Here is a 17,345-nt window from a genome sequence, read left to right as displayed (position 1 = left end):
GCATATAAAAAGATATTTTCTTTTGTTATTGGTGGTGTACATGTAAAGAAAAGTCTGTTTATAAACTTGTTTGTACTTTTCTAAACATTCTCTTTTCTGTCCTATCTTGTAGGCATGACTACCTAGAGAATTTGATCTGTTGACGCTATTCTACCCACAGTCAAGACGAGCAGAATCAAAATGGCGCAATCCCCTGGTGATGGTGAAATTATCATTGGAGGTACGTGCAATCATCATATTCAGTTAGGTGTAACTCACAGGCGCTTGAAAATAAGAGCTCAATAGTTCCCCCACAGCCCCCCTCGACTGACAAACATCAGTTTCTCGCAGTAGTCGCTTGCCAAGGGGAGCTGTACCCTAAGTTTTGTAGCTTGTGTGCAATAGGCGTTTTTACCGAGTTCTATGTCTTAGGAGGAGAGCCATCTGCTGAGACAAAGAAGAACTACATTTGTAAACACGAGTCGAAATATTGATGTGAGCCTTTTTCCAAGACGTCGTTACAGCAGCCAGTCCTGCCATCTGCTTTTGTTTCGCTGAATTAAATTGTTGCTGATTTCTGTGACGCCGGATGTATCTAGTTGTATTATTGACAGATAATCACTACATCTTAATCCTTCCTAAGGCATTGTTGTGGCTTTCTGCATGTCTTAGCAATTTCTTTGCAACCATGGCAACCAATTTTGAAATGGATTCAGCCTGAAGCTATTCTAAATGAAAAGTGTCGGGTTGGTTTAGGATGTTGGTGGTGTGAGATGTTTGTGGTGTTGTTCAAATGAAAGCAACAGAAATATTGTCACGTTCTTATGAGCTGGCAAAGCTAGGAATCTCATCCACTCAATGACAGAAGAGCCTTGAAATGGCATAAACCAATTAAAGCGCCATCTGACAATGATTGAGGTCTCACCAGTCTACCAATGTACCTCTCTTTAACGAAATGAAATCGACATGATCGAAGATTATCTTGTGTCAGTGTTTCGAGATGGAAGCACTGTCGATAAACTGACGAATCAGTTTATAGATGGAAGCACTGGCCTTTATGAGACTGCCAGAGAAATGATATTAAAACCAAGGATACGCTCTTTGTCTCGTTTAGAAAGAAGAGGTCTTTGCTATCACGTTATTATAAAATGTTTTGCACATTCTTTCTAATGATTTCACAGTTTTTCAAATGATTCTTGTTCCCCTTCAATGGCCTCAGACCAATCAATCATTCTGACTGAACTGAATATACTGCAATGTAATAACTTTGAAAGTCTTGCATCACATTTTAATTTATTAAATGGATAGATTCTGTCACAATTTCATTAGAAGCCTGATGTTGAAGATTTATAGAAAGGAATCAATTCAATACCGAATATTGAACCATTTGGAAGAAATTAGATATATTTCTACTGACAAAGATCCATGGTTAGGCCCAATCTCTTAAAGTATTTAAGATCTGATAAACTGAGTTTTCGATCTGTATCGAAGGTAAAGGTGGAATTTATACATGAAGTTTGTCTAATTTGGCAAAACAACCTGCAGATACAACTATTCAGATCATGATAAATCCTATAGAAATGCTTGCCAATTATCAAATTTGATTTGAAATTATGCCTCATCGAATCGGATGTTCATCAGTGTTAAACAGGTTTCAGACAAATCTGATGGAAATGGGGACATAATCAGACAAATTTAAAACGGATCGTATTCGATATGATGTAGATAATTCTCACATATGTGACTTATAATCGGTCGCCAAAGGTTGGGTTGGATATGAATAAGGAGGATTAGAGGGTTGGGTTGGGTGGCATTTTGCACGTCTGACATTTGTCTGAGCGCATGCTTGGAGGATTGTGAGATTTGGATTCAGTGGATTGTGGAAAGTAATAACTAAAGTGTGGCTCCATATATTACTGGGGATGACAAAAATTGTTCAAAAAAGTAAAAAGGCTACACAATTGTAGCCAATGGGGTGTTATAAACAAAATATAATTGGGCTTCTGTCAAGAAAGTCGCACTTAGTATATACTCATTCATATCACTGAAGTCAATTTCACAAGAAAAATGGCATTGCACGGCGAAACCTTAAAATGGCTGGGAATATGTGTCAATATTTTACTTCAAATGGCTCGTTATGCGTGATGCATTGTCCGATTCTGGCAAGTTGAGTATTTTAGATACTTATGAATTCAAAGTTTCAGGTGAGATCGTTGCTTCTGTTTGAAATCACGGTAAAAAATTAGTGCAATTTTCTCGTGAAATGGAGTCTAGTCATTTCCCTGCAGCTGATCGTCGAGAACGATTGTCACCTGTGGGTATAAAAACGTCAAGGGTCGAGTGTAAGGTAAAGGTGGACACGGTAATCTCAGGTGATGTTGAGGAGAGAGATCAAGTATGTCGTTTGGCAGGTGGAGAGAGAATAGCCTTGACTTTGTTTTAAAGTAAGGCAGGTTTCTGTAAGTGCCCCACAAGCAATTTTTCTCACCCCGACCTCAAACGTTTCGATGCGTATTCCATGTGGCCTTTGGTAGCAGGGGCTGTTGTCGTCCTCTTCATTTCAAATTTTGATGATCTCACCCCAAAAGAGTTAACTCAAATCAGTCTCTCTCAATTCAAATTCTCGTCCAATGCTTCTCTCTCTGCCTAGGTTGTAGACACATTCTGTGGCAATTGATTTAAATTTTCAATTAACTTTGACAAGCCAATTGAGCTGCCATCTTTACTTGACAAGTCTTCAGTAAAATAACATAGATATTGCTACTTACCGAGGAATTGAACACGTCAGGTTTTCAAATGACAAGATAGTTTGATGATTCCTTATATCATTTTATATTGCAGTTGAAAAAGTTGACGTTTCTTTTCAAATTTATTTCTTTTCAATTTTTTTCTTCAAATTTTTCAGTTAATGCATTTCAGCAACCAGGGTCTCTGCAATCACATAACCTAAAAGTAGAAGTTACTTCTTGCTTTACATCTTATTCAATTGTATGGTGATTGCCCTTTAGGATTTCAAGTTCCAGCCAAAATGGTGGTGCCTTTGGTCAACCCTTAAGAACGTCCTAATGATAATGGCAGATATGTGTCTTCATTGTTTGGTTGTTTCGGTGGCTTAGTGCGGGACGGATGTGATGGGGAAGATGCATCTCAATCATTTGTTTGTTTACATGGTTGATGGGGGAGGAGAGATGATGGTATCGTGTTCATCAGAAGCGTTCAGAATACGCATCGTACCAACCAGGAATAACTGCCGAGTTTGGGGTCTGGCTGAAAATGGGATTGATCAGAATATTCATTGTACCAACTAAGAATAATTGCATAAATCTTGGGCAAGTCTGCAAATCAAGGCTATTCACAAAGTCTGTGAAAATAAAACACCCGTTATAAACTTTGCAGTTTACGGTAGCTGTTCATTGAGTACGTAATTTGAAAATGCAAATTTCACTCAGGCGGACCAACCTTCACACGAGCGACTTTGCACTTTAATGAGAGCCGTCCGGAATATATTCAGGAGATGAAAATGATGCTGTGCCTCTGTCTACACAATCGAAATCTCATCGAAATCTAAATTCGATTCCTCCAATTTTATGCATGAGCCGTCGGCCGTCACTCAGCGTGACTGTAATCGTTCATCGTCTGACGGTCAATCGTGTTCTGCTAATGGGACATTGGCAAAGATAACATCGACTAAATGTTGTAGGTATGCGTAGTCCATCATGTGCCGTCAGAAATTATATGATTTGCTAATTGCGCGGTCAGTCAGATGATGTTTGAGATAAGTTCTTATAAAGTGCTTTGTACAACTGTACTCTCTCAAAGCGCTTTACTTATCGATATCATTCGTGAAAACTGCAAAAGTAAAATGCCCACAAAAAGTGGCAGTCGACAATAGATATTGACTTCAAATGAGAGGAAATCTCTTCCTTGCTAGCCTTTAAGACTTGACGTTCATTTTCATTATTGAGAATAGATTGATCTGAAGGCATTCAAAATTAGGTGATGACAGACAACGTGATTGATGGGTCTTTTGAGAGTAGCGCTGAGAATGCATCGTGATATTGTCATAGTCGAGACGCTGAAGGGATTTTCCGAGATTTTCTGTTTGAAAATATCAATAACTTTTAAAGACAGTTTCATGAGCAGTTGGTAAAAAAGGCTTGTCTCAAAAAACTTGATTGGAAATTTTGAGCATGTTTTGCTTTCAAATTGCATATTTTTGGGAAAGTTTGTTGAGGAGTCTATCTTTGGAACATGGGAGTGTTTAAAGCCACTCTCAGCAACTATAAATATCCATCACTCTTTGCGAAGTAAGTCGAAGATGTCCTTGACTTGTTGCTTCTTCTATAAATGATCCATCTAAATCTTTAACAACAATGTGCTATCTTTGTCAACTGCATTAAACTTCCACCATTCTTTACAGACCGTTGTTATGTTACCAGTTTGAGTAAGTAATCCATTAGAGTCTCCTGCAACAATATTCACCAACTTTGTTTACAAACAAACAATCGTCTGCTTGCTATCCAGGGCAGGAGAGGGAAGGAATAGATTGCTTTGGGCAACAGAACTATTGTCTCAGTCACCGAGGAGTAAATGCCATCAACCATTAAACCTTCCAGAAAGCCATCACGTCGGCCCCCAAATTGAGCCATTGTCATTTGCATAAGACGTCCATTAAGGCGGTGAATAGCCGTAGATCCCCGGTCGCTTTCTGCGGCCATTAGATCAGGTGATCGTCATTAGAGCGCTAACGGATGAATCGTCTAACGATAGCTCCGCCATCACCTGTTGGGATGGGGATTTGGAAGATAACAACGACGAGACGCGTTATGACTACAGATTATTTGCTGTCTGAAACACGGCTGAGAGAGACCCTACTTCTACTGAATTTGACATGAGAAATGTTACCCAATTCAGCGTCTTCCTCTTCCCATCTTTGACCTGATATCTCCATGACAATATCTGTAACAGATGATAATACTGTCAATATGGATGAAATGACAAATAAAATGTGAACTACTTCTTTTAGTGAGCTTCTGCAGGAGTATGAAGTGTTGATGACAGGTGTGCACCATTATCAGTAAGCCGATTTTTGTCAAGAGGGCTAATACTGTACACTGGAGATTTTCGGGCAGTTTAATTCTTACCATTTGAAAAAAAAGGTTGAAAACTTGAAATCTGCTGGTTAGCAATGCAGTGCAAGGATCTTTGGCCTTAGCTCCGCCAATAGTCTGAATTTTGGTTGTAAAATGTAAAATCGAAACGTTTGATAACACAATACATCCAGATGTATCGAATGCGACCGATCGCCCTAAACTCTCCTGGGCCGTCCACTCCACCTCCGTCACACGCCTCATAGATCACACGACAGATCAGTCAATCAAACCAGGCGCTCGACCATCGTACATCAATATCGCAAAGTTACCAGGCAGAAAATTGAAAATCAAAATGTGCGTGTTTTTTTCGATGGAATTCTTATGATTTGAACGGCATGAGTTTGTGTATACTAGGAAAATGCTATTAAAGGCGGATTGATCTGGAGGGATCGTGTTTTTTTTCATACGACTTGTTGATTTAAGAAAAGAAGGCCACAAAGTCAACTTTGCCATTCTTGACGTTGACTTAATATCAGATACAGAAAATCTTTTGTGTCCAGTTTAATCGAAATGACAAAAGTCAGATGTGACCATCTCCGAAGGGATTTGAGAGTAGGAGTAAGACTTGTCATGCCTGGTCTCTAGAATAGGAGGGATTGAATTCACTATTTGCACCTTGTGTTGTGCTTGATGGAACTGACAGCGTAAAGTTCATTTGTTAATGAAACAAGAATCAACTACCCAGGACAAGTGGGAATATGGCTTTTCTGTTGGCCTGTGCTGACTGGTACAGTATGGTCTGCTCCCTGTGAAAATCACCTCCGACTTCATGCACTGTTGAGAAATGGCCTTATTTCTGATTAGAATGCCTAACGCATTGTCTCATCTGTCTGGCTCGCCATTGAAGGATTGTCTCGGTTTAAATTACTTGCATGAGAAATGAGAATCGAATCGAGTCAATAATGGCTCACATAGAGGGTCGTTTGATGGCATAGTTTATATTCATGATGGTTTTTTTTTCGAAGATAAGTCTGGGTGATGCGGCATTCACCTTTGAGGCAGGCGACATAGATAGTGAGCGTTGGTGGGTTGGAGGGATCAACACTTTTTTGAAGTCCTGCCGAATGTGAATAGATAGTCCTTTGATCCTTTGGCCACCTTGTAGTAGAGCATGACATGCTATGTACGTCGTCCACACATGATACGGACATGTAACACGACGTGCTGTACACGTCGTCTGCAGCAAATGGTTAATTGTCATTGAATGCCCTGAACTCTCGGGGGCATTTTTGTTTTATGGCTAAAGATATCTCAGAGGCAGTTTTTGCCCTGAATCAAAAGATCAATTCCAGAATAAAAGTCATTGCTCGTCCCCTTTATCATAAATATTCAACCTGCGCTGTCCCGACGGATTTGAAACGACAGATGAAAAATGTCATCTCTTCGTTCGTGAGGAAATCCCGCGTATCTGATCCTGTCAGCGTGGTATTAAATAATCACGATATACGTGCATTTATTTTCGCGGCAAAAAAAAGAACATTGATTTTCGGATTGAAGCACTTTATCAAACTGCGTCTAGAGTTGTGTGTCGGGATAATGAATAGAAATACTTCAAGACGTGGTGGATTTTTGTCGATTAAGATGTTTGTGCAATCTTTGGAGAGTTTTGAATGTTGATTTAGTTCAGAATAACAGTTATTCTTTAACCCACTTTAAAACTTTGCATCACATGAATCAAAACCATGGGCTTCATTATATTGCTTTAAATCTGATTAGTTTCGGTGTCTAGAAAAGTTGACATTTGACCAAGGCCTCAAAAAGATCTGGAGAAGAAAAAGGACTTTTGTAACTTGATAAATACCGAACAGCTCCGTATCTAACTTGAGCTAATTATATTGCTTTAAATCTGATTAGTTTTGGTGTCTAGAAAAGTTGACATTTGACCAAGGCCTCAAAAAATGTGGAGAAGAAAAAGGACTTTTGTAACTTGATAAATACCGAGCAGCTCCGTATCTAACTTGAGCTAATTGCGTTAATGAGGCAAGCGCCCATCAGCACCGCCTGATAGCACCGATGATGGATGAAGAACCAACCGGCATCAAGACAGGCAATCTAAGATAGCGGCAAGTCAGACTGAACAATAATCTTTGGGGAGGGGAACACTGGTATACATGGCTGAACTTGCCCAATGAACATATGTGAAATATGGCCCATTTAGACATCCTCTGGGAGGGAGTGGGGTGATATTATAAGATACTGTTAACCCCTTTTTATCGAGCTTGATATTCATACGAGGGATCCAATTGCAAAGTTTAGGAATGGAAATGTTTTACTCATGTAAGTTTTGGAAATGTATCCTTGAAATAGCTGCCATGCATCCTTTTGCAAACAGGGCCTACAACATGACTCCTCCTTATGCATGTTTCCGAGGGAGTAAGTATGTATCGAGTTAAATGGCGTGATATTGTCAGGAAGGCTGTCGTGCAGTTTTTAGCTCTTGAATCTCTAAGCCGAGCAAGTTCCACATTCTCAATGCAACAAGTTTTCAGACTTCTCTCCAGAGGCTTGCTGTGTTAAGACGTCAAGATGCCTGGCGCCAAAATGACAACAGAACAAAGCATGTTTTGTGTTTTGTGTCACATGTGCGTGGGCACCGTCATCTGCCCTGCCTCTGGGCTCAATAAGCGACAGACAGCAAAACACCAGGCATAAAAATACCCAATAATCCTTTCAATAATCAGCAAAAACGGTCACCAGATAAATTAAGTTGATTTGCAAAAACATCGCCAGGAATTAGATATCGAGTCAAATACGAGCTCTTCAACAAAAGGAGGAATTATTGGCATTTTTGCTCCCTGCTACGAGCAATTAAGTGGTGGTGATGAAAACTAATGCCGTTTCTTGATTTGGGGAAATAGGATGCAATTTTTGTCAGACTCGCAGAGTAGGTTCCAATTGATCACTGCCACAGTGCCATCAAGATGTAACGCGATAGTCCAGGATCGAATGTTACTTTGCAGAAATGAAAACAGTTCTTTCGAAAAATGAGTTAAAAGTGCTGTTCTGTTCAAGTGCTGATAAAGACGATACTCTAGTTTCATTGATATAAGACCAGTTGGTTAATCACAATGAAATTGAAGCAAAACCATCAACTTTTAACCAGCCCTTTGTTGATTCAAACTGAACATGCTGAATTACATCAATCGACCATGTTTGCTTGATATCTTACTTGAATTTGATATTCAGAGTCGATGAAATTGGAGTATACCTGTTTTCTGTGTTTTCTATAAGATACAAACAGGCTATAATATGACTAGTTCATTTTTGAGGGCTGGCGAAATATACCCCAAGCAGTGAGAGGCAAAAATCTAAATCTCCCTTCCTTGAACACAGTAAGTTTACCAGTCAAGTGGTAACCTTCAAAACACTTCAAACGTCTTATGCCAGACATTTCAAATGGAAGTACGTCTGCAGAACCCATTGGTCGAGTTTAAACTCCTCTTAGAGATAATACAGTCAGGAACATGTGTCAAGGTTTACCGTAAAGAACAACTAAAGAAGGAAAGAGAAGAATGGCATAACAAACTTCCTAGAATCTGATCCGTTCATCACGATTCACACAAAAGCCGGCCCAATGATGGTTTCATCTTGATAAAGTGCTATCGCAGCTAAAGCAAACTTAAATTGATAGACTTGCCTCAATCGCGGTAGCAAACTGCCTCCCCGCGCAAACAGAGTAATTAACTATCCAATATCGGCCCAATCTCTACCCTGGGCAGGATGCGCCCGTAATTAACTATTCGTGATTAATTAGCTTTGATCTTTCGGTCGTAATTATTGAATTTTGATTGTATTTGCTCGTATCGTTGGCAAGATCTCATGGCTAAAGACCGGTCGCATTACTCAAATAGGACATTAGTAGGCACCGGAATGGTATGGGCTAACGGTTATGGTGTTGACCCTGTAGTGGAAAATTTGACAGTTCTGTTCTTGACCATGGCCAAGGGAGTTTTGTGTGTGTGTTTTCGTATATTTGTTTGGTTTATTTTGATGTCCAAATAACAACAACTTCTCTTATTCCACAATGTAAATTCTCACTTGGCGTTGCAAGAACAATGATTAGCCTGTCGGTATTCTGTCCACGTTCACAATCTATTAGTGCTGCTGTTGATTCATTCTTCATGAGGGTTTTTCCGTGATGAGGGTCCCCTTGGAGCATGAATGTGGGTCACTTTGAGAAGTGAGGAAAGAAACTAGTAATTATGGTTAGTGTTAGATCAAAGATGTGTCCGGACCTGGCCGGGAAATATCACCCAGTGCTAGTCATATATTTGGTTTGAGAAGTGGTTCCACTGAGATCTTAGGCAAAGCCTTAGACTACTCAGTTACTTAGCTTTTCCCTGGTCTATTTTGGCAGCCTACTGATACGCAGCCTCAGGTTTAGGGGTTGAGTGCATCCAAAGCTGGAATAATGCTGACACAGCTATCTTGATCCCACTACATTTCCAAAAACTCTCAATTTCAAAACAATCTTCCTTAGAAATTGAGATCAATCAAACCTGCTTGAAGCCTTTTAAAAAGTATTTCAAAGTGACTTTTAGCCCACCTCTGGACAAATTTCCTTCCTGCATCTCGATATGCCAATTATATGTTTTATCATGTGAAGCGAGCAAAACCTCTCAATCGTCAGCGCAATAGCGATTGCCTCGTAATAGGACTTAGGCAAGCACTCCCTGTCAGTAAACATCATAATGATTACTCCCTTTACGGACAACATCAAACACAATATAAGCCAATGATAGATCTCATTAGATATTCATGGCAGATACGCTGTGTGCTGTTTGAAGATTCTGTACGCGACATTTGATGGCGAAGATTAAAGACTGAAGTGGTTACAAAATGTCAATATGGCTGGGCAACAAGTGATGTTCGATGATTTTTTTGCCAGTGGATCCTTTGGGTTTTGGTCGTTTTGTAGGATATTTTGTGCGTGCAGTCGTGTGTAATTCTTAGTGGCCGTAGCTTGAAACTACACAGCAAATAATTCGTCTTTAGGTCCCCCGATGCCGACATGTCAATATAGTGATGTTGCCATCGGAAATCTCAACAAGAAGATAACCATGACCTTGAAATGTCTGCCCCCAAGAATAAAAGAATTCAAGATTTCATGTCCGAAAAAAACAAGGCATCAATAGTGCTTGCTATCGGAAGTGCCAATCGACCTCAAAAATCTCCCAAACCTTCAGAATAAAAGAAAAGGCTGTGATTACCTATTGGCAATATTGAAATTACGCTGCTTGTTGACTGCCCGTGATGAAAATTATTCATACTCCGTCATCGCCTGTCAACAACCAAGATTATTTGGCATGAAATTTATTCAACTAGATGTTGCTTCATTCAGCACTTTTTGGCTCACCTTAGGGGAGTCTATACAATACCGCAGTGTCCGTCATCCGTCATAGTCATCATCAGTCGTCCATCATGTGTATGAACATCACACTGGCTTTGGCAAATTTCGTCTAAGTACAAATGACTTCATCATTTGTGACTGCTCTGTACCAGAAGTCAACAGTCAATTGCGTGTTATATTTGACTCATACAGTAATAACGTTGCTATTTGAACCAACAAGTGGCTGTCGCTGTGTTTGAAGTAATAAATATTAAGGCACTTACTGTTCACTCGGTTTGCCTCATCGGTGATTAAAGAAGCTAGCTTTGAATGAGATGTATATTTTGATAGATTTTTCCAAGAAATGAATGCCTAATTCCAAGATACATCATTCTTCATCACCTCATGAGGATCATGAGATGTTTACAGCAATTTATTTGTTTTAACCCTCAGAGGAGTGAGGGCTACTTTGTCGCAGAACTCTCATCCACTTAGCATCATGGCAATTTCTCCTGTGGACGGTATTGGACATTTCAAACCTTTATTTTGTGGCTGTCACAAATAAGCCAGTACAGTGAAGGATTGGTTGAAGATTATGCTCCTTGACCTTGCAATGCAATAGATTGCTCATTTCCAGAGGTGATTCTCAGTCCTCAAGGGGACAGTTACATTTTGTGCTCTCAGAAGTAGATGTGACTCATAGCCTGTTGAATAGCTAACCTTTTAATGGGTCAGTCAATGTAGTTTTATCATCATTTCCATGTGGCCATTACTGCCTCAAGATCACCCCACCTGACCTTGCGAGGGCATAGATCACACTCCCCATTCCCTCTGATGACTCTTGGCCGTCTTGAGAGAGCTGAGCGTCATATAACTATTATTGTGAGAGAAGCAGTTTGTAGTTGCCAACAAGATGGTCAGTATCATCAGCTGAATGTAGAAGATCTGATGTCTCTGATCACATTACAACGGTTGTGAGCGAGTTGTAATCTTGGCCTCACTAAGTCTCGACCAGACACACAAATACCGTCTCATTGACCTTGTCTGGTCTTCCCTCATCAAATCTACCTTCTCTGCTTATCAGAGATATTGTTGTCAACTCCTTCAAGTGACTTATTGGTCTCTGAGGGTTTCAAGGGTGGCGTTGTCATCGAGAGTGCCCAGGACTTTAGCCTCACTGCGCCAGTCTCGGACAGGGATCATGACTACCCATGCACTCAGAAAAGGTCATAGTGATTGTCTCTCTTCAGTAGATATTCTGACTTTGACAATTTCTTCAGCTATTTCTATTGACGTATTGCTCTCAAAGGTAAGGGAGACTCAGCCTCCCTCCACATGTCTGCAACCTGGGACATGGTCACCAGTGTGCCAGAGTTGGTCAGCGACCTTGCCTTTCATCAAATTTACCTTATCTCTCGCTTGGAAGTCTTGCTTGTTCTTTCCTTCAAGGTGACTTATTGGTGTCAGGGGATTTCTAGGTGATGTCGTAGAAGAATTAATCTTATATTGAAAGCAATCGATCAACATGGTCAAAGATCATGGTCACTTGTAGAGGACAGGTGAATGATTAGACCCAAGAGGGTGCTGAAATTAACCCATCTGGTGACTCAGACTGAAGAAATGTTGTACCACAGAGAAGCTATGATGAAGAACTTTACAAGGAATTGTCATGAAAACTTTGAGTGCTTGGTCCGTCAAGGTTTTAGTCACTACGCCTTTCAGGACCACTCTCTCCAAGTGTAGACCAAGAAGCAAAGTGTCTACAGACTTTGATATTTCAAGATGCTTCAAGTCAGACTTCCACAGACAGTCATCGCACTGACAAGATGTCCATCTGCCCGGAAATTTTGACATGCTACATTCTGGCTTGGTCTTATTCAACATCTCTAGGGAACCTTTGGGCGTTACTTCTCACTGTCATAACTGTGTGACTGCATTCCTAATAAAAGTTGACAAGGAGTAGCCACCAGTGTCGGTGCATGGAATAAGTAATAAGTGTGGGCAGAAGACATATATGAATCACTAATGATATTGAGGGTTCTTCCCACATATTATAGAGGGTGTCCCAAAAAAGGATCATCCACAGGTTGTGCATGAATACAAGTATGCTTTAATAGACACCAAGACGGTTGGACAAGAATGAAATCAGTTGTTCTGTGATAACACTTTATACCATCTTTCAACCCTGCTTCAGTGTTGTAGACCATTCAGGTCAATTTTGATGGATACATGTTCTTCTATTTGCCACAACAGGTCACTGCAATATGACTGAAGAGTCACAAAAAGGCTTTGAGATATTGTCAGATGTCTCGTGTTTGATGACTGTGGCAAATATGGTCATTGCCACCTTGGAACTGGTTGTTACCGGTGACAAATACGAAATACTGCTGAAAAGAACATCTGATAATCATATCAGGAGTCAATCTCCCTCGGGGTCATTTTGTGTCTTATTGGAGAATGTAATTTGGGTGGCCTTGGTCTTATAGCCTTTTGAGTTGGTCATGTGAAAGGCACGATAAGACAAGACTAGACTTGCATGCAATATTTCTTGTTAGTTCTTGGAAGTGGTAGAAGCAATTTGGATGGCCTTGGTGTTTTTGGTTGTTCATGTGAAAGGCTCAATGAGACGTATTACCATGGATAACTCGACTTATGACATTTTTTCAATAGTTGTATAAGATGTGATTCAGATAGCCTCAGTGTTTTCAGTTGGCCGAGCGGATGACATGATGCGACAAAAAGTCACATATGCAAAAAATATGAACTTCTCTAATGAATCAACAAAGTAGGAGAAAATAGATGTTACTTTTCTTCTGGTTTCTGAAAAATTGAAGTGTTGGGAGACATGCCTTGTATATTTCGTGACTGTTCCCATTGTACTGTGCTTATTGCGCTATTCTCTCCAAGAACTATTGATCTGACTTAATTCTAGGCTAACAATCTCCATATAGCCATATTGTAGTCATATCGTGTCTTTATTCATTCGTTGTGTTTTCGCAAATCGGTCAAGGGGCCCGGGAGACCAGAAGCGTGATGCGGCTCGTTGTACTATTGTATTAACACTTCAAGGCTGAAGTGTTGAGTATTGTGCACAGTGACTGTTGGTCCCACTGCCAATGATGACAGCTTCATTGCAGTCACACAGGGATTACCATATGTTCTTATCATTACCATGCCTTCCTTCATTCGTCAAGTTTTCGCTTTTATTGAAGGAAACGCCTCCTATTCCTTTGATGTTCTCTTCTTCAGTCTCATGCCAACACCCACCACTCTCCAGAGACGTTAAGACATTTCATTGCTGCGTCATCAACAAAACTGAGAGAATTCCTGAGTGTGGCGGAGTGGCGTCTCATAGGGAGTGGTCCGGTCACTGGGGTCGGTCCGTCAATGCTAGCGCCACCATGGCCAAATTTGAAACTAAACCCCAGTTCACTGAACTCAGTTTATTCAAACATGCAATGAATGCATCAGTGTGATCATCGCCTTGTCTGTTTGTTTACTATACAGACAGCTCTCTGCTTTAAGAGAATTTTGGACGAAGGTTATAACTCAATTTACTGCTCAGTAAACACTGCGGATATATTCTTGTCTTGTCTCATCCCTTTTTTGTTTTTCATTAGGAAAGAACACTAACTTGGTGCAGCTTGGTACTGCATGTACTTTAGGCCAGCTGCAGACATTGGAAAACAGTGCAAGCCCATTCCCTGTGTGTCTCTGTCATGATATGACCAAATCCCGATTTGCTATCTATGAGTTGAAACAAAATTGAAAAAACACTTTCAGAAATATCGTTCACCGGTGAATCAGGTGAAGAACAAATTTAGTCAGGGAATATAATGACTTTATTTCTTTGAAATTCTTGATATTGAAGAAGAAGAAAAAGGGGAAGTTCATACATCATATGTTTTTAAAGTTTGTTTGAGGAAATTAAATTCCAATGGAAATACACTTGAGATATGCTTTCAATAACTTAAAATTCGCTTCGCTGCCCTAGAGAGCTAGGGCTGCGGAAAAAGAGTCAATGTCTCTTGAAAAAAAGTGCATTCTCTACTTTTGGGATTCCGATAGATGGCTACCCTTCTCCTGTCTCCCAATGGCACTGTGATGAAAGGCAGCTTTCCACTGCGCCCATCACAAGCAAAACTTCATTATGTAAACATCATCACTGGATCATTTCCGGGCCAAAATAGCTTCTGCTAAAAACTCTACAGATCCATCATTTAGTTTTGATGGCGGCGGATAATTTCATTCATGGGGTGCGTATGTCTTGGCGAGGGGCGTGCCTTGGTTTAGGGAATGGTGATGTGGCTATTGTAGTGATTGGTTTGACGTCTGCTTGAGTAAGAGTGCAGAGGCAACTTGAATTTGAAATGGCGCGCTGGCTACCTTTGATAAAAAATTGATGTCAGCGGAAAATTTCTCGGGGTTGTGTTTGTCTTGCAGCGGGGATGGATGGTGGTTACTTGACATCATTTCAAAAATGTCTGAATCAGGTCTTTCATTTTTTTCAAGTCCTGTAGTTGGCGAGTAAAAGTTTTAGTGTGGTCCAATTACATTAACCCCTTGTGTGATAATGCCGCATCCAGAAAAACAAAGAGAAATCATGATAACTTGTAATTTAGTTTTGAGCTTTCCTTCTTATCACAACTCCATGAATCACCTTGAGAATAAGTTATGGCGAGAAACATGCAACCAATGAAATAATGCAAATCAGCTTCATCAGTGCCCAATCTTTATCGACAATTGTGCATGTTTGACATTCCGAAGGACACCACGCGACTCCATGAATACGAAATTTACAAATAGAAGCGTTATTGATGAAATTATTGCGGCATTCTGCACGTTGGCACATAACCTTGTTAGCAGCGTGCTAGAGCTTTCAAATTGGGGAGTTCAATCACTTCTATGGTGCACGCCACTCTAGATGATGCCAACCAATCAAGGCCCAATTTGTGCACATCAGTGTCTTAAAGCTGAACTGTACACCCAAATTCCCTACCTTATCTTTGGAAAGTTGTTTGAATGGCCCTTGTTCATGGAATGCTCTCTTCTATTTGACTGCACTGGAGAAGTTGCCACAGTAGAACCTCTTTATTTGGGACACCCTTGGAAGTAAAAAATCATGTCCATATTAGAAAGGTGTCCTGCATGATTACAGAGGTCAAATTCAATGGAAATGACTAATATGGAACCAAATGTGGTGTACTAACCAGAGAGGGTGTCCTTAATAGCAAGATGTCTGCTAAGGGTGGTTCCACTGTATTTTTTGTGTCACCTAGAAGTTCACACTATGTATTACTGCATGAATCTTCTGATAAGTGACAGCACAGCTTTAATAGCTCTGTGCGAAGCATACCACCACTGCACGGAGTTTGTCTCTTTATGAACCAATCAGAATGGGCACACTTTCTGCTGATGAGGTGGAGTAGGTTTATTGACTCGTCTCAGTCATGTGGAATCCACTTTCGCCCCAAACGTGTTGCGAGATCCCTTGACTCTAGCTCATGCCTGGAGGACTTACCGCTCTGACTCATTAAGTAGTAATCAAGATAAAGAGGCGCGGTTCGTTGCATCGACTTGATGATCTTGTCATGTTGTCAAAACAAAGTTATTGAGACATGTCAGCCATCCTTAAGGGACCTGGAGCAATTTTGTAAGGCTTCTTTATTCTTTGTCATGTGTGTTGAAAGATTTGAGGAAGAGAATGAAGAAAAAATTTGAAAAAAACCGATGACAGGTTTCAGCTTCACCTTGGTAAACCTTGGGGCAAATTGGAAAAGGTTCTTGTTTTTTAAGGGGGGAAGGTTGAAGGGTTTCAATGAGAACAACTCAGCATCATTCCACCTAGAGAGTAGGAATTGCTGTGTGAATTCACAGAATGAAAAGGACTCCACGTCATTCTTTCATGAGTGAGAGATATCTGGAAGTATAACTTCCTAAAACTAAGAACTATCATCTCATGAAGTGGTATTGCACGTTTTTGTAAACAATTTTTACTCGTGAAAAAGATCAGAGTTGACCAATCTTGATCACTCAGACACGTAGGTTGATTACATTTTATCACCAATAAAGGTTAATAAACATTGACATGTCCGACCTTCAAGGCGCCACGTTGCATCGTCGGATTCAACATGTGAATTCACGGTACAGAACTACGCGATCGTTACTGCACGTTATTGAACATTCATTGCTAATAAAGGCCGGCAGCATGACTATTGCAATAATCGCTTAGTCACTGCGCAGCTCATCAGTATTGCTGTGTGGGTTCAGTCTAGCCTGGACTGATATTTGTGTACAAGTACTGCACACAATGCACAGGAGTTCCAATTCAAATTTGAATAGAAATCCAAGCCAAATTCCTCTATCTCTAATCCAATCTAACTTGACGTAAGACATGAGTCATTGCTACAGACAATGCACAGGAATTCTATTTCCTTTCAAGTTGAAATAGATCTCACCAAATCCGATTTTCCCAATTCTACAAGTGCCAGTAGCTGTCACAAATCGGAATCGAATTTACTCGCAAAAATTGCCAGTGCATTCTCAGTTACCCCGCTACGAATCAAGCACTGATTCAATCGAGGGAACTTCGTTACTGCATGCTAGCTCAGATTTAGTTAGCGACTTAGCATGACGGGACGACTTTACGCTCAGTAACGCATGAAATAGTACACCATTTTCAATTTCTCTTGCAAATGTGATTCTGCGTTGAAAATAATGAAGAAAAGTTGGAATATTTCTTGCTTCATCGCCGTTGATGTTTGCCGCGAGATTATTCCAAACGTACCCTGTTGTGATCTGGATAATTTTAGATGTTGCACCTTCTAATTTACGCCTCTGCTCCTTCGTGAGATTTCACAGATTTTATCTTTGACGACATTTGA

At 40.3% G+C, this 17,345-nt stretch overlaps 1 protein-coding gene across 3 annotated transcripts in view; it reads left to right on the top strand.

Annotated features, from left to right (window-relative positions):
- Window positions 1–17,345, top strand: part of LOC135493197 (protein Fe65 homolog) — a 152,247-nt gene that overhangs the window by 32,805 nt on the left and 102,097 nt on the right. For all 3 annotated transcript variants that reach the window (XM_064780272.1, XM_064780273.1, XM_064780271.1), the window contains one exon: window positions 113–220. In XM_064780272.1, coding sequence (XP_064636342.1) covers window positions 181–220 — 40 coding nt within the window. In that variant the 5' untranslated portion in view covers window positions 113–180. The remainder of the gene's footprint in view (window positions 1–112; window positions 221–17,345) is intronic.

Source organism: Lineus longissimus, chromosome 9, assembly GCF_910592395.1.
Source record: "Lineus longissimus chromosome 9, tnLinLong1.2, whole genome shotgun sequence".
NCBI lineage: Eukaryota > Metazoa > Nemertea > Pilidiophora > Heteronemertea > Lineidae > Lineus > Lineus longissimus.
The sequence above is the reverse complement of the archived record's forward strand: the minus strand, read 5'-3'. Positions and strand labels throughout refer to the sequence as shown.